The sequence below is a fragment of the Callorhinus ursinus genome, unplaced genomic scaffold (genome assembly GCF_003265705.2).
Source record: "Callorhinus ursinus isolate GAN/ISIS: 27379988/994484 unplaced genomic scaffold, GSC_fseal_2.0 scaffold10, whole genome shotgun sequence".
Lineage (NCBI taxonomy): Eukaryota > Metazoa > Chordata > Mammalia > Carnivora > Otariidae > Callorhinus > Callorhinus ursinus.
Genome location: NW_027397072.1, coordinates 78,575,406 through 78,593,690, shown reverse-complemented (window position 1 = coordinate 78,593,690; position 18,285 = coordinate 78,575,406). Strand labels below are relative to the sequence as shown.

The 18,285-nt window shown below is 39.8% G+C and overlaps 1 protein-coding gene across 7 annotated transcripts in view; it reads left to right on the top strand.

Moving 5' to 3' along the window:
- Positions 1 to 18,285, top strand: part of CRACDL (CRACD like) — a 134,673-nt gene that overhangs the window by 68,817 nt on the left and 47,571 nt on the right. For 6 of the 7 annotated variants that reach the window (XM_073897836.1, XM_073897831.1, XM_073897830.1 and 3 more), the window contains exon 2: positions 15,749 to 15,828. Coding sequence is in view for 6 of the 7 variants with exons in the window: in XM_073897830.1 (XP_073753931.1) it covers positions 15,749 to 15,828 (80 nt within the window). In the remaining variant the exon portion in view is untranslated. Of the gene's footprint in view, positions 1 to 14,414; positions 14,580 to 15,748; positions 15,829 to 18,285 lie in introns of those variants that run through there. The other variant, XM_073897835.1, reaches the window with a different exon arrangement.

Sequence of the window (18,285 nt, the reverse complement as noted above, 5' to 3'; positions counted from 1 at the left end):
TCCAGAATTTTTTTTTGTTTCTTTTTAGGTTTCCTCCTTTATTGATATTTCCATTTTGTTTGTACATTGCTTTATTGACTTTCTCCACATCTTTCTTTAGTTCTTGGAACATCTTTAAGACACTTGTTTTAAAGTCTTTGTCCACAGATCTGCCTTGGGTCTTTTTTTAGGGATAGATTCAAAACTGGACATTTGAATCTAATAATGTGGTAACTCTGGAAATCAGGTTCTCTCCCTCAGGATTTGCTGGGATTTTTTTTTTTTTCAATTGCTGTAGGCTGTCTCTGTCTCAAGGATCAGCCATTAAATTAATTGATTTTCATATATTAAACCAACCCACATTCCTTGCATAAATCTCACTTTTATATTTGTTGGATTTGATTAGCTAGTATTGTCTCAGGAATTTTTGTGTGTATATTCATAAGTGATACCAGTCTGTAGTTTCCTTCTATTGTGATGTCTTTGTCTGGGTTGGCTTTCAGGATAATACTGGCCTCATAGAATGAGTTGGGAGTTGTTACCTTTTTTTGTTTTTTGGAGAACAGTTTGGAAAGAGAAAGTTTGCTATTAATTCTTCTGTAAATGTTTGATAGAATGCAACAGTAAAGATATCTGGGCCTGGGCTTTTCTTTGTGGGAAATTTTAAGTGACTAGTTCAGTCCCTTTTCTTATTATAAGTGTAGTCAAATTTTCTATTTCTTATTCAAATTCAGTGGTTTTGGTCTTTCTAGGAATTTGTCCATTTCATCTAAGTTATCTATTTTTTGGAATATAATTATTCGTAATATCCTTTTATTACCCTTCTTATGTCTCTAAGATCTGTAGTGATGCTCTTCATTTTTGGTTTTAGTAATTTGAATCGTCTCTCCTTTTATTAAGTTTAGCTGAAGGTCTATCAACTTCATTCATCTTTTTAAAGAATCAACTTTTGTTTCATTGATTTTCAAAATGTTTTCCTATTCTCTATTTCATTAATTTTTGCTCTAATATTTATTATGTTCTTGCTTCTGTTTGCTTTCTGTTTAGTTTGCTCTTCTTTTTCTAGTTTCATATAGTGAAAAGTTAGGATATTGGTTTAAGATCTTTTTCTGTAGGTGTTTATAGGTATACATTCTTTTAGGCAGTGTTTAATTGCATCTCACATGTCTTGTGTTGCGTTTTTGTTTTGATTCATCTCAAAGTATGTTATAATATCTCTTGTTATTTCTTCTTTGATCTGATTGGTTATTTAGCAGTGCATTATGTAATTTCTGCATGTATGTAAATTTCCCCAAATACTTTATACTTCTGATTTCTAACTTACTTCCATTGTGGTTGAAGAATGTGCTTTATTTGAATTAATTCATTTTAAATTTATTGAGTCTTGTTTTATGGCCTACCATATGGTATCATGGGTAATGTTCTATATGCAGGTAAGGCAACTATGTATTTTGTTGTTGAATGGAGTGATACGTATGTGTTTATATACAGACACACACTCTGATACATACATTCATACATATACATACCTGCCAATCCCACAACACCTTCCAGGCCATGTTCAGATCCCTGTGGTATTCTTTCTATTCTATTGTATAAATACAAGAGAATATTGAATTGAATAGAAATCTATTCTATTTCTGTTGTATAAATACAATATATATATATTGTAATTGATTTATACACTTGCTTAATTCCTGTACATCATTCTTGAGTTTCTGCCTATTTGTTCTATCCATTTTTGAAAGTGAGGTCTCCAGTTATTGAAGTTGCCACTATTATTATTGAATCGTCTCTCTCCATTTTATCAATTTTTGCTTCATGTACATTGAGGCTTTGGTTTTAGGTACATACCTGTTTATAACTGTTCTATCTTCCTGATGGGTTTACCAATTTATCATTATAGAAAGACTCTATTTATCTCTGTTAACAGTTTTCTCTTAAAAATCTGTTTTATTTCTGACATTAATATAGCCATTTCATTAGTTATTTATGAGTGTATTATTTAATTTCCACATATTTGTGACTTTCCCAAATCTCCTTCTCTTCTTTATTTCTAATTTCATTCCATGGCCATGGTTGTCAGAAAACATACTTTCTGGAGCGCTGGGTGTTATACGCAAACAATGAATCATGGAACACTACATCAAAAACTAATGATGTAATGTATGGTGATTAACATAACATAATAAAATAAAATTTTAAAAAAATTTAAAAAAATTTTCTGTACTTTCAAGCCTTTTAAATCTATCTGGACTTGTTTTAGGGCCTAGCTGTGGTCTATTCCGTAGAATCTCTCATGTGCACTTGAGAAGGCTGTTCATTCTGTTGGGTGGAGTGTTCTATAGATTTCTATTAGATCTAGTTGGCTAATGTTGTTCTTCAAATCTTTATATCCTTATTGATATTCTGCTTAGTTGTTCTATCAGTTATTGAGAGTAGGGTATTGAAATCTTCAATTATTGTTGAATTTTATATTTGTCAGTTTTTGCATCATGTAGGAATAAACACTAGATCTGAGACTCTCAATTCTCTCTCAGTGTTCTCCCATTTGCAGGACATTGAAAAGCAAAAGACTCCAGTGATTAGATGATACTTTCAAGGCAGATATTTGGGAATGGTACTAGGATTTTCAGATGATTTGGCACATGAACATTGGTATTAAGATTCATTTTGATTTGCTTCTAAACAACATAAACTGCATTTGTGGATCTGTGATCATTGGCTTTTAATTTTCTTAAAAGTTTCTTAATTGTAATTGTCATCACTCACCCTGAGAGTCTCAGACAAAGGTAGAGTCAGCTTTTTCCAGGATCGGAGCCACAGGCACTGGAAAAAGCACAGGAGAAGCACACACAGATTTGGCCTTACTGAAATACCGTCACTTGGACCAAATTTACCTCTGTTTTTAATCTTTTCAAAGTCTTGTTGCTTTGTAAAGAAAATAGAGTTTCCTTCAGTTCTCCTTCAATTTCCATTGAGAAGGGTCATGACAAGGATTATTTATTGTTTTACAAAGTCAGGTATCAGTTTCCTGGAGGATTTTCCCAGGCTTAAATCAGATTGTAAAAGTAAGATCTGTTTCTGGAACTGGATGATTTACTGCATTTCATTCCCTTGGTACCTCTGTCAGTCATCTGAAGAAGCCTCTCTCATTTTGTCGGCTGTCTCGTTCCTGTGTTGTGTTCAGTTCCTTGCTCCAGGCACTGTCCTAGGTACTGGTAGGAGAGCAATGGACGTAACTGGCACAGAGCTTGCCCTACCAAGCTCACTGTCTTGGAAGGGGGGGAATGCTAGGCATACATCTTATAAATAAGTCTTGTTGATGGCATTGGTGGGCATTGTGAAAGAAGGTACAAGGGCTGAGAAAGAATACCACAGGGATCTGAACATGGCCTGGAGGGTGTTGTGGGATTGGCAGGTCTGTAGGGATGAACACTAAGGCTTTCATACATAATTATGTGCTCAGGTTATGCAATCAGGATATGGGTATTTTTCTTTGCCCTGTGTAGGTAAATATAATGGATTATAACCTTTAAAATACCGTATTAAAATCTATTCTCATTCTTCATGTAAATGAAGTTTTGTAGAATTTTTCAATAAAAGCTGCAACTAATGAAATTCTGCCATAAGCTGGGAAGAAGCCTGTGGTTACAGTTAGGGTTCAGAGAGAAGGAGTGGGGCAGCCCCCCCAGGGAGCCCTCATTAGAGGCAGGACTCCCCCTGCATTCTGTAGGTGCCCAGATCACACTGATGAGTGCTGTGAACTATAGAGGGGGCTAGAGGCTCAGTCCCTTTTTAAGTGAGAGAACCCCTTTCAGTGAGAACCCCTGATGAGGCCCCCTCAGGTCTAGATTTGAAGAATAAGTTTTTTTACCTTGGACTTGAGCTGTCAGAACAACAGGGGTTGGGTGTGGTCCTAGAGGGCAGAAAGCTGGTAGAGGGGCCATTGAGGTGGCCTGAGGTGGACTTTGAGTTCAAGCAAAAGGGGTGCTGGGTGTTATAGGGTGTTTGCCATATTGCCTTTCTCATTATGGTTTTCTTTCTTCTGGCTTGTCCTTGAATTTTACTAGGAGTGGGAGAACATGTGTTTAGACGGGCAAGTCCTTGGGTCCAGTAGAGAAGACATTTCATGGTAACAGCTGTGGAGTATTACCCCCTGGGGTGTCTGAGTGAAGAGGAAAGTCCTCCATGTGCACACTCCACAGTCTCAGAGGGCAGACATTCCTCTGTGCCTGGAGTGTGTTCTTACCAGTTACCTGGGAGTGGTTTGATTCACTTTGCTGGACAAGGTCCTTCAGGCTGCAGGGCTTTGGGAAGCACAGGGATCCTCTGGGAATCCAGATGTCTTGATCTTTGCCTAGTAACGTTGGCTCTAAAGTGAGCCTCTTGCACAAGGGACTGTCTTCATGAGATAGAATCAAACTCATCTGCCCCCGGGATGTGCTGGTTGGGTGTACTCTTGTTTATGTTTATGCAGAGACATACATTAGCACACAGGGAGGAACAAGCTGCAGAAACTGACAGCTGTTCTCAGCAAGGGCTTTGTGTACTGTGTTCGCAGTCCATTTAAATAAAGCATTATTGTCCCCATTTTGTATATGAGGAAACTGAGGCTCAGCACTCAGTTGTGTGGTGGGGTGACACTTCAACCCCAGGGCTGCCTGATGTCCCAGGCTTTGCCCTTTTCCTCTGCACCATATTGCACTCTTATTGGTATGAAGATGTTTGGGACAGAAAATATGAGCAGGTTTTAAAACTTCCCATGTAAGGTGAGCCTGATTCCTATGTGATCCCTTCATCTTTTGCCTCCGTGTGTGAGTCCATTAGCAGCCTTGGTATCTGGTGGTGCTGTCTACATCTGGCCCCACCAGGATGTGCCTTACAGCAAGGTGAAGACTGGGCCATTCTCTTGGGCCTCCCCACCACCCACCTGCTCCCAAACCTGCTGCCCTGTATGACTGCATCACAGCCACATCATTCACGCCAGGCAGAAGCAAGTGTGAGCATCTAGATCTGCTCTGCACTCGGTGGTATGTAGTGCCCTTCTACACCCCATCCCATGGGGCTTGTGCACACACTCTCTCACAGAGACCTGCACGATCATGACTTCTCAAGAGTGATAATAGATATATAATGACAGCCTCAAGCCCCTTCCCCCTAAACTAAGATACTCTGGCAAACCCAGTGGATGGTCTCCTGGGGCCTCTGGCCTCTGGGCACAGGCATGTTTCTGCACAAGGCTGCTTGACACTCAGAGTCATTTCAGTGGGAGATGCATGTCCTTTGGATTTCCTAGCTTCCCTGAAGCCCCTCTGAGGACAGCTCAGGACTCTCCCCTTCACTGGGTCAGCACCTGCAAGAGGCAGGGAGCATGTCAGTCTCATCCATCACTGTATCCCAGGCTGCAAGAGTGCCTGCCCTTGCTAGATATACAGTCAACATGAGTACACAGGTGGTTGTCTCTGCTTTGCTACTTTGAGCCAGTTAATATACTTATTTAATGTATGTTCTCAGTCCCAAAATGTGAACACTAAAGAGTCCTGGGGTTAAATGAAGTAATTCAGATGATACACTACATCCTTGATAGTTCATTGCAATTGTTGTGGTTCAAGCAGTAGAAAGCTCTTGCACTTGGACTTTGTAGTTCAGGATGGTACCCAGGGAAATAGCTGGTCACTCTTAACCAGTCCTTACTATTTTTGACTCTCCTTGCTTATGTTTTCCAGCTTTTCCTTCTTTGCTCCCTCTTTATTTCCATATAAATGCCCTGGTACTCCTTCCCCCTGCCCCCACCACAGTTTCAGAGAACATCAGGACGCTATGGGATCAGAGAGTTTGAATAGGGAATGCATTGAATCTGGACACTGCTTTGGGGAAATCATAACAATAAGCCTTCCAGTCCATGAACAGGAGATCTCTTTCCATTTTTTGGTATCTTCTTTAATTTTTTTAGCAACATTTTATAGTTTTCAGTGTACAAGTCTTTCATCTCCTTGGTAAAATGTATTTCTGAGTATTTGATTCTTTTTGATGCTATTATAAATGGAAGCATTTTTCTTAATTTTCTTTTCAGATTGTTCATTGTCCATGTATAGAAACAACTGATTTTCATGTGTTCATTTTGTGTCCTGCAACCTTGCTGAATTCATTTATTTGTTCTAACAGTTTTTTGTGTTGGGGGGATCTTTATGGTTTTCTACACATAAGATCATGTCATCTGCAAACAGAGATAACTTGACTTCTTCCTTTTCAGTTTGGGTGCCTTCTATTTCTTTTTCTTGCTTAATTTCTCTGACTAGGACTCCTAATACTCTGTTGAATAGAAGTGGTGAAATCAGGCACCCTTGTCTTGTTCCTGATCTTAGAGGAAAAGCTTTCAGTTTTTCACCTGTTGAGGATGATGTTTGCTCTGGGTTTGTCATATGTGGGTGGCCTTTATTATGTTGAGTTTCCTTCTATTCCTATTCCTATTTTTTTAGTGTTTTTATCAGGTGAGGGTATTGAATTTTGTCAGATATTTTTTTCTGCATCAGTTGAGATGATCATGTGGAGTTTTCCCCTTCGTTCTGTTGACCAGACATCTTTATCACACCAAATTATATGCAAATTGAGGAGCAAAGCCAGTAAAGTGTTGTTCACCTTTTCAGGAATTGGCTAATTGGAAGGTGGATATTTGGACATTAAAGACCTAAGTGTTAGATCCAACTCTGGCAAAGACCAACAACCCCTTTCCTCTGTGAAATATTTTCTTTTTTTTTTTTAAAGATTTTATTTATTTATTTGAGAGAGAGAGAATGAGAGATAGAGAGCACGAGAGGGAAGAGGGTCAGAGGGAGAAGCAGACTGCCTGCTGAGCAGGGAGCCTGATGTGGGACTTGATCCCGGGACTCCAGGATCATGACCTAAGCCAAAGGCAGTTGCTTAACCAACTGAACCACCCAGGCGCCCTGAAATATTTTCTTTGTATTTCTCCCATTATTTCCCATTATGTGCTGTGTACAAGTGGTAAATGTTAGTTGGCTAATTGGATGTTTGAGCCCCTTGTAAAGTCTGAGGATTCATAGTAACTGCCAGTAATAAATAGCTTTCCATATAAATGGTGAGAGTAGAAGACACTGTTTTAAAGTCAACTATGGAAGGCAGGGACACAGCTTGAATTTGACTTCCACAAAGAGGGCTTTTTAATTTAGGAAGAAACCATGGGATTATATGGATGAAATGATAATATCTGGGATGATTTGCTTTGAAATAACCTTGTGGGAGTGGGAGGGGGAGAAGGTGTAAAAATGAAACAAGAGTGACAATATGTTAAGTTCATTATATATTCTCTGTATTTTTGTATCTTTGAGATTTTTTTCATAATAAAAGTTCAAAAAAGGAACTCAGTATACATTAATGATGTTGCAGCTATATATCTAAATATTATATAGCCATTACAGTAACACTTACGAAGAATTTTATTTTATTTTTTAAAAGATTTTATTTATTTATTTGACAGAGAGAGACAGCGAGAGCAGGAACACAAGCAGGGGGAGTGGGAGAGGGAGAAGCAGGCTTCCCGCTGAGCAGGGAGCCCGATGTGGGACTCGATCCCAGGACCCTGGGATCATGACCTGAGCCAAAGGCAGCGACTGAGCCACCCAGGCACCCACTTACGAAGAATTTTAATGATGTGATATAAGAAAATCAAAAAGTCAGTCTTCCTAATAAGATGTAGCATGCATATACACACAAATATCTGCATAGACAAAAATATTGGAAGGAAGTTAAAACATTGTGGTTACCCTTGGTTAAGGTGGGATTTTGGGTAATTTTCATTCTCTGTATCATCTAAACTTTCTACAGTGAACAAGAGAAAAACATAATTTCCTTTTCTTTCTGAAGGTATAACTAATATACAGTGTGATATCAGTTTCAGGTGAACCATGTAATGATTCAGCATTTCTATACACTGCTCAGTGCTCATCATGATAAGTGTACTTTTCTTTTTATTTTCAAAAGATTTTATTTATTTATTTGACAGAGAGAGACAAAGTGAGAGAGGGAACACAAGCAGGGGGAGTGGGTGAGGGAGAAGCAGGCTCCCCACTGAGCAGGGAGCCCAACACAGGACTCGATCCCAGGACCCGGGGATCATGACCTAAGCTGAAGGCAGACGCTGAACGACTGAGCCACCCAGGCGCCCCATGATAAGTGTACTTTTTTTTTTTAATTTTATTTTATTATGTTAATCACCATACATTACATCATTAGTTTTTGATGTAGTGTTCCATGATTCATTGTTTGTGTATAACACCCAGTGCTCCATTCAATACATGCCCTCTTTAATACCCATCACCAGGCTAACCCATCCCCCACCCCCCTCCCTTCTAGCACCCTCAGTTTGTTTCTCAGAGTCCATAGTCTCTCATGATTTGTCTCCCGCTCCGATTTCCCCCCTTTCATTTTTCCCTTCCAACTATCTTCTTTTTTTTTTAACATATAATGTATTATTTTTTTCAGAGGTACAGCTCTGTGATTCAACAGTCTTACACAATTCACAGCGCTTACCATAGCCCATACCCTCCCCAATGTCTATCACCCAGCAACTCCATCCCTCCCACCCCCACCACTCCAGTAACCCTCAGTTTGTTTCCTGAGATTAAGATTCCTCATATCAGTGAGATCATATGATACGTCTTTCTCGAATTGACTTATTTCCCTTAGCGTAATACCCTCTAGTTCCATCCACATTGTTGCAAATGGCAAGATTTCAGGGTTTTTTGATGGCTGCATAATATTCCATTGTATGTATGTATATGTGTGTGTGTGTGTGTGTGTGTGTATATATATATATATATATATATATATATATATATATATATACATACCACCTCTTCTTTATCCATTCATCTGTCGATGGACATCTTGGCTCTTTCCATAGTTTGGCTATTGTGGATATTGCTGCTATAAACATCACGGGGCACGTACCCCTTCGGATCCCTACATTTGTATCTTTGGGGTAAATACCCAGTAGTGCAATTGCTAGGTCGTAGGGTAGCTCTATTTTCAACTTTTTGAGGAACCTCCATACTGTTTTCCAGAGTGGCTGCACCAGCTTGCATTTCCACCAACAGTGTAGGAGGGTTCCCCTTTCTCTGCATCCTCACCAACATCTGTTGTTTCCTGACTTGTTAAATTTAGCCATCCTGACTGGTGTGAGGTGGTATCTCATTGAGGTTTTGATTTGGATTTCCCTGATGCCAAGCGACGTTGAGCACTTTTTCATGTGTCTGTTGGCCATTTGGATGTCTTCTTTGGAAAATTGTCTGTTCATGTCTTCTGCCCATTTCTTGATTGGATTATTTGTTCTTTGGGTGTTGAGTTTGTAAGTTCTTTATAGATTTTGGATACTAGCCCTTTATCTGATATGTCATTTGCAAATATCTTCACCCATTCTGTCGGTTGTCTTTTGGTTTTGTGGACTGTTTCATTCGCTGTGCAAAAGCTTTTTATCTTGATGGAGTCCCAATAGTTCATCTTTGCCCTTGCTTCCTTTGCCTTTGGCGATGTTTCTAGGAAGAAGTTGCTGCGGCTGAGGTCGAAGAGGTTGCTGCCTGTGTTCTCCCTTAGGATTTTGATGGACTCCTGTGTCACATTTAGGTCTTTCAACCATTTTGAGTCTATTTTTGTGTGTGGTGTAAGGAAACGGTCCAGTTTCATTCTTCTTCATGTCGCTGTCCAATTTTCCCCACACCATTTGTTGAAGAGACTGTCTTTTTTCCATTGGACATTCTTTCCTGCTTTGTTGAAGATTAGTTGACCATAGAGTTGAGGGTCCATTTCTGGGCTCTCTCTTCTGTTCCAATTATCAGTGTGTCTGTTTTTGTGCCAGTACCATACTGTCTTGAGCATTACAGCTTTGTAATAGAGCTTGAAGTCCGGAATTGTGATGCCACCAGCTTTGGTTTTCTTTTTCAACATGCCTCTGGCTATTCGGGGTCTTTTCTGGTTCCATACAAATTTTAGGATTATTTGTTCCATTTCTTTGAAAAAAGTGGATGGTATTTTGATAGGGATTGCCTTAAATGTGTAGATTGCTCTAGGTGGCATTGACATCTTCACAATATTTGTTCTTCCAATCCATGAGCATGGAACGTTTTTCCATTTCTTTGTGTCTTCCTCAATTTCTTTCATGAGTATTTTATAGTTTTCTGAGTACAGATTCTTTGCCTCTTTGGTTAGATTTATTCCTAGGTATCTTACAGTTTTGGGTGCAATTATAAATGGGATCGACTCCTTAATTTCTCTTTCTTCTGTCTTGTTGGTGTATAGGAATGCCACTGATTTTTGTGCATTGATTTTATATCCTGCCACTGTACTGAATTCCTGTATGAGTTCTAGCAGTTTTGGGGTGGAGTCTTTTGGGTTTTCCACATAAAGTATCCTATCATCTGCAAAGAGTGAGAGTTTGATGACTTCTTTGCTGACTCGGATGCCTTTGATTTCTTTTTGTTGTCTGATTGCTGTGGCTAGGACTTCTAATACTATGTTGAATAGCAGTGGTGAGAGTGGACATCCCTGCTGTGTTCCTGACCTTAGGGGGAAGCGCTCAGTTTTTCCCCATTGAGAATGATATTCGCTGTGGGCTTTTCAGAGATGGCTTTTATGGTATTGAGGTATGTACCCTCTATCCCTATACTCTGAAGAGTTTTGATCAAGAAAGATGCTGTACTTTGTCAAATGCTTTTTCTGCATCTATTGAGAGGATCGTATGGCTCTTGTTCTTTCTTTTATTAATGTATTGTATCACATTGATTGATTTGCAGATGTTGAACCAGCCTTGCAGCCCAGGAATAAATCCCACTTGGTCGTGGTGAATAATCCTTTTAATATACGGTTGGATCCTATTGGCTAGTATTTTGGTGAGCATTTTTGCATCCATGTTCATCAGGGATATTGGTTTGTAATTCTCCTTTTTGATGGGGTCTTTGTCTGATTTGGGGATCAAGGAAATGCTGGCCTCATAAAATGAGTTTGGAAGTTTTCCTTCCATTTCTATTTTTTGGGACAGTTTCAGAAGAATAGGTATTAATTCTTCTTTAAATGTGTGGTAGAATTCCCTGGGAAGCCATCTGGCCTTGGGCTCTTGTTTGTTGGGAGATTTTTGATTACTGCTTCAATTTTCTTAGTGGTTATAGGTCTGTTCATGTTTTCTATTTTTTCCTGGTTCAGTTTTGGTAGTTGATACATCTCTAAGAAAGCATCCATTTCTTCCAGATTATTTAATTTGCTGGCCTAGAGTTGCTCATAATATGTTCTTATAATTGTTTGTATTTCTTTGGTGTTGTTTGTGATCTCTCCTCTTCTATTCATGATTTTATTGATTTGGGTCATTTTTCTTTTTGTTAAGTCTGGCCAGGGGTTTATCAATCTTGTTAATTCTTTCAAAGAACCAGCTCCTAGTTTCGTTGATCTGTTCTGCTGTTCTTTTGGTTTCTATTTCATTGATTTCTGCTCTGATCTTTATTATTTCTTTTCTCCTGCTGGGTTTAGGCTTTATTTGCTGTTCTTTCTCCAGCTCCTTTAGGTGTAGGGTTAGGTTGTGTATTTGATACCTTTCTCGTTTCTTGAGAAAGGCTTGTGTTGCTATATACTTTCCTCTTAGGACTGCCTTTGCTGCATCCCAAAGATTTTGAACAGTTGTGTTTTCATTTTCATTTGTTTCCATGAATTTTTTTTAATTCTTCTTTAATTTCCTGTTTGACCCATTCATTCTTTAGTAGGCTCTTTAGCCACCATGTTTTTGAGTTCTTTCTGACTTTCTTCTTGTGATTGAGTTCTAGTTTCAAAGCATTGTGGTCTGAAAATATGCAGGGAATGATCCCAATCTTTTGGTACCAGTTGAGACCTGATTGTGATGTGATCTATTCTGGAGAATGTTCCATGGGTACTAGAGAAGAATGTGTATTCTGTTGCTTTGGGATACAATGTTCTGAATATATCTGTGAAGTCCATTTGGTCCAGTGTGTCATTTAAGGTCTTTATTTCCTTGACCTTTTGCTTAGATGATCTGTCCATTTCAGTGAGGGGGGTGTTAAAGTCCCCTACTATTATTGTATTGTTGTTGATGTGTTTCTTTGATTTTATTATTAATTGGCTTATATACTTGGCTGATCCCATGTTAGGGGTATAGATACTTAAAATTGTTAGATCTTCTTGTTGGATAGACCCTTTAAGTACGATATAGTGTCCTTCCTCACCTCTTATTATAGTCTTTGGTTTAAAATCTAATTTGTCTCATATAAGGATTGCCACCCCAGCTTTCTTTTGGTGTCCATTAGCATGGTAAATCGTTTTCAAACCCCTCACTTTGAATCTGGAGGTGTCTTTGGGTCTAAAATGAGTCTCTTACAGACAGCATATTGATGGGTGTTGTTTTTTTTATCCAGTCTGATAGCCTGTGTCTTTTGATTGGGGCCTTTAGCCCATTTACATTCAGGGCAACTATTGAAAGATACAAATTTAGTGCCATTGTATTGCCTGTAAGGTGACTGTTACTGTATATTGTCTGTATTCCTTTCTGGTCTGTGTTACTTTTGGGCTCTCTCTCTGCTTAGAGGACCCCTTTCAATATTTCTTGTAGGGCTGGTTTCGTGTTTACAAATTCCTTTAGTTTTTGTTTGTCCTGGAAGCTTTTTATCTCTCCTTCTATTTTCAGTGACAGCCTAGCTGGATATAGTATTCTTGGCTGCATATTTTTCTCATTTAGTGCTCTGAATGTATCATGCCAGTCCTTTCTGGCCTGCCAGGTCTCTGTGGATAGGTCTGTTGCCAATCTAATGTTTCCAACCTAACCATTGTAGGTTACAGATCTCTTCTCTCGAGCAGCTTTCAGGATTTTCTCTTTGTCTCTGAGACTCGTAAGTTTTACTGTGAGAAGTCAGGGTGTTGACCTATTTTTATTGATTTGAGGGGTGTTCTCTGTGCCTCTGGGATTTTGACGCCTGTTTCCTTCCTCAAATTACGCTGTAATTTGCTCCAGTATACCTTCTGCCCCTTTCTCTCTTCTTCTTCTGGGATCCCAATTATTCTAATATTGTTTCATCTTATGTTATCACTTATCTCTTGAATTCTGCCCTCGTGATCCAATCTTTTCCTCAGCTTCTTTATTTTCCATCATTTGGTCTTCTGTATCACTAATTCTCTCTCTTCTGCCTCATTTATCCTAGGAGTTAGAGCCTCCATTTTTGATTGCACCTCATTTATAGCCTTTTTTATTTCAACTTAGATTTTAGTTCTTTATTTCTCCAGAAAGGGTTTCTCTAGTATCTTCCATGCTTTTTTCAAGCCCAGCTAGTATCTTTATAATTGTCATTCTGAACTCTAGTTCTGATCTTACTAATGTCCATATTGAGTAGATCCCTAGCAGTCGGTACTGCCTCTTGTTCTGTTTTTTGAGGTGATTTTTTCCGTCTTGTCATTTTGTCCAGAGGAGAATAGATGAATGAGAGAACAAAATGCTAACAGGTTAACAATGTCCCCAGAGAATATACTCTAAACAAATCAGAAAATACCTGAAGCCAGGAGAAAAGAAAGGGAAAGAAAGAAAAAAGAATATGATCAAATATCAGGCTAGTGAATAGATCAGTGCCACACACTAGATTTGGGGCGTATTTTGGTCTTTTAGAAGAAACTGCCTCCCAAAATTTTAAAGAAAGAAAAACTTATATATGTACAAAAATAAGGGTATATACGATGAAGGGATGGAATATGAGCATAAAGATGAAAATTATAAAAGATTTTATAAAAGGAATCAATAAGAAGTTGGTTGAAAAAAGGAAGAAATTTAAAAAAAAAAGGGAAAGAATGTGATCAGGCAGGGGAGTAGAACAAACAATACACTAGAGATTTAGGGTATATTTTGGTCTGTTAGAAGAAACTGTATCCCAAAATTTTAAAGAGAGAACAACTTATATATATACCAAAAATAAGGTTAACTACTATGAAGGGATAGAATATGACTCCAAAAATGAAAAAGAAAAAAGAATTTTAAAAAAGGGATTGATAAGATTTGGTTTAAAAAGGGAAAAAGAAAAATTCAAAAAAAAAATAGAAAAAAAAGAAAATGAAAAAAATTAACTTTGAAAGGGTAAAGAATCATGGTAAAAAAGCCATGAATTCATTGTGCAGTATTCCCTGGCTGGCATTCTGCCGTTCTCATTGATCGGTAAACTTGGTCTTGGCTGGCTGTACGTGCTGATCTTCTGGGGGAGGGGCCTGTTGCAGTGATTCTCAGATGACATTGCCGTAGGCAGAATTGCATCACCCTTTCCAGGGGCCGGGCTAAGTAATCTGCTCGGGTTTGCTTGCTCTCCGGAGGTTTTGTTCCCTGCAGGCTTTCCCTACAGCTTTGGAGGATGAGATTGAAAATGGTGGCCTCCGAATCTCCGCCCGGAGGAGCCGAGAACTTGGGGCCCCACTCCTCAGTGCGCCCCCAGAGAAAAGCAGTCAATCACTCCCGTCTCCCCGGTCTCCAGCCACCTAGCCTGTGACCGAGTGTTTCTGTCTCTGGCGCACGACCCCTGTGGAGTCTCCAAACCCAGCAGATCCCTGCGGTGCGCTCCCGCGCCGCTCCTCCCGGGGGAGGAAGGGGAGTCTCCCCAGATCTGCCTCTTGTTGGGTCCCTGCTGGAGGAGCAGTGGCCCGACTGGGCCGCGGATCACAGTTTATGGCCACCCCGAGCTGAGAGCCCCTGCCTCGGCTCCGTCGCTGCAGCCGGCTTCCCCGCTCCGATCCCTGGGAGCTCTGCCGCACTCAGGCACCCCGGTCTTCCTGTGACCCCGAGGGTCCTGAGACTGCACTGTCCCGCGAGGGTTCCACCCCCGCTTAGCCACTGGAGCGACGTCCCTCAGCGGAGCCGGCTTCTAAAAGTTCCGATTTTGTGCTCCGCGGCTCTATCACTTGGCAGAGGCGGCCGAGGGAGGCCCTCTCCCCCCGCCGTCTATCCTCCCCAATATCGCCTCGGATTCCCTTCTCCGCACGTCCTGCCTTCCAGAGAGTGGTCGCTTTTGTGGTCAGAGGGTTGTTGCTATTCTTTTCTTCGATCTCCTGTAGGTGTTCAGAATGGTTTGATCCCTATTCAGCTGAATTCCTGGGACCAGACGAAATCCAGGTCTCCTACTCCTCCGCCATCTTGCTCCTCCCGCCGATAAGTGTACTTTTTTTTTTTTTTTTTTAGGGATTTTATTTATTTATTTAGGGGGTGGATGAGGGGTTGGGGGGACGGAGAGGAAAGAGGGTCAGAGAGAGAAGCAGACTCCCCGCTGAGCAGGAAGCCCGATGCGGGACTCGATCCAGGGACTCCAGGATCATGACCTGAGGTGAAGGCAGTTGCTTAACCAACTGAGCCACCCAGGCACCCGATAAGTGTACTTTTAATCCGCTTTATTTCACCCATGAGAAAAACATAATTTCTGAAAACACTTTTTTGAAAGAAAGGAAACAAATCTGCGTTGTATAAATTAGTGTAGCATTTTTGTTCCAGTTAATTGATTTCCATGAAATTGCTGTGGTCAGTGATTAGATAAACACCTGAGTGGCTACTAATCTTGAGCACTGGACTTGTGTTAGGCCTGTGCTGCCCTGTGCTCTGCCCTGGCGTCTCTCTTTGGTGGGGTGTGTGCAGGTGAAGTCGTGGGCAAAAAGCAGCCAGCAAAGCCATTTCACTCATTGTTACCTTCCGTTAAGCTTGTCCCCTTTAACATGAATTTCCATCTGATTTTAGTGAGCTGGACATGATTTCCACAAGGGTGATGGATATTAAGCTTCGGGAAGCTGCAGAAGGCCTTGGGGAGGACAGCACAGGTAAGGCCCTCACTTTCCCTGCTCTGGGAAGAGCCCGTGTCTGCTTGTGGGCCAGGGAGAGGGGCTGATGGAGCCAAGCCTTTGGGGTTATGTGTGTGGAGGGTGGGGTTTCAGTTACAGTGTGTTCAAATACCCCCAAGCCCTTCATACTTTGACGAGAGAGCACATCCAGATGACATAAGGCCACTCAGGGCGGTACCCCTTTGCTTCGCTGTCAAACACGGTGTTTTAAAGTCCTTTTACTCATTCCTAGAGGTAAATCTGTCCCCATGTTTGGTTGACTTGAAAGCAATGGAGTCATTTATCACCTAAGAACATCCAGAGGATCAGTAGGAGGTTGGAAAAAGTATGAGATGGCCTGATCATGCAGAAGAGATAATATTATCAGGACAGAGCCTTTGATCTCTCTCTTTAATGGCTTTTATTCACCTTTATGATACCCCTTACAGAGCTAAACTCCAGGGCCATGACTCATCATCTCATTACATGTTCTAAGAGTTACCCAATTATGTGATTGAGTTCACTGTTATCCATCGATTGCTATTTGTGTCTTGATAGAGTTGTAAAATTGGCATTAAAAAACGCCAGTCTCCGGACAACGTACCTTTTTCGTAGAGTAGCCATTTATACCCCCTTTATTTCAGTAACAAAGGTCTCCATCACTGTCTTGTTTAAAGTTAAAATGCCAGTAATTATTTTCTTTGATATAGTTTGGGAGGAACAACTTCCAATAGTATTAAATCCTAGATGCTAAGCCTTAGTAGCTTCAGATACTAATTTCATTAAAGATTCTATTTAATATATTACAGATTTTCCTTATTTTCTCATATTAGAATTACTTATCCTCTGTCACATTTTGATAGATACCAAATAAGCCCAAATGCAAGGTGAGGTTTTAAAAATTAAATCTGAGAAAAAACAGAATTTCAAAATTTCTCATATTACAGGATATTGAATTATTACTGATTTTAAACAAGAAAATACTCTTTGAAGAAGTATTTTATTAGTCTGAAACAGCTTCCAAAAACACTATTTTTGGTTACTTACAGAGGTTACCATGAAGAATCAGTTTTTTAAAATGAGAGAAACTAAGTATTCTTTTTTTCCGAATAGTGAACTATGTTATTCACATCAACCACTTCCCTAAAATTTAAAATTCTAGATAAGCTTCAACAAATGGTGTTAGGAAAACTGGACAGCCACAAGCAAAAGATAATTAAAGAAAGTTTGAAAGTATCTGGAAGGAAGCAGAAACTTTTATAAAAGGTGTCCTAGCACCCAGCCAGTGCTCGAAGGCAAGAGAGAGAAATAAAAGGGATACAGATGAAAGGAAGAAATAAAACTATATTTGCAGATGTCATGATTAAACAAAATAATCAAAAAAGTACTTAGATCTGTCTCTTAAGTTTAGCAAGACTGCTAGATGCAAGGTCAAAACACAAATATCGATTGTATTTCTGCATAACTAGCAGTGAACAACTGAAAAATTAAATTTTTAAAAGTACCATTTACAATAGCACAAATAAAATTTGTTGGTATGTATCTAGCAAAATATATGCAGGATCTATATATTGAAAAATATGAAAAAAATTGCTTAAAGAAGGTCCTAGATCAACAAAGGCCTAAATACATGGGGTGATATATTATGTGTTATGGACTGAATATCTGACTTTCCCCCAAAGCTCATATGTTAAAGTCCTGACCCCACCATGTGATGATATCAGGAGGTGGGACCTTTGGCAGATAATTAGGTCATGAGCATGGAGCCCTCATGAATGGAATTAGGGCCCTTATCAGAAGAGACCAGAGAGCTTCTTGCTTGCTTTCTGTCATGTGGGGGAACAGCAAGAAGTTTCAGTCAGCAGCCTGTAAGAGGGCCCCCGACAAAACTCCGCTATGCTGGTTCCCTGATCTCAAGCTTCTCGCCTCCAGAGCAGTGAGGAATGAATTTCTGTTATTCGTAAGCCACCCAGTTCATGGTACTCTATTAGAGCAGCCTGAATGGACTAAAACCACATTTATAGATTGGAAGACTCAGTGTTTCTACAATGTCAGCTCTCCCCCAAACTGAACTGCAGAATGGTGTGTTAGTATATGTGGGGTAGGGTATACTGTGTATACGTCTGCTGGGGAAGGCTGGATGTGGTTCCGTATTCTGTAGCAAGAATATTGACCAGTGATCATTTATTTGATTTCCATGACGAGCCAAAGGTTTTTTTTATTTAGGAAGAAGCCAAATCCATACGGATGAAGTGATAATAGTATCTGGGAGGATTTGCTTTGAAATAATCTGGCAGGGATGGGAAGGAGGAGAGGAATAAAGATGAAACAATCAAAATCCCAGCAAGATATTTTTCCAGCATTGACAAGCTGATCCCAAAATTTTCATGAAAAAGCAAGAGAACTAGAATAGTGAAAACAATTTTGACAAAGAACAAAATTGGAGGACTCATATTA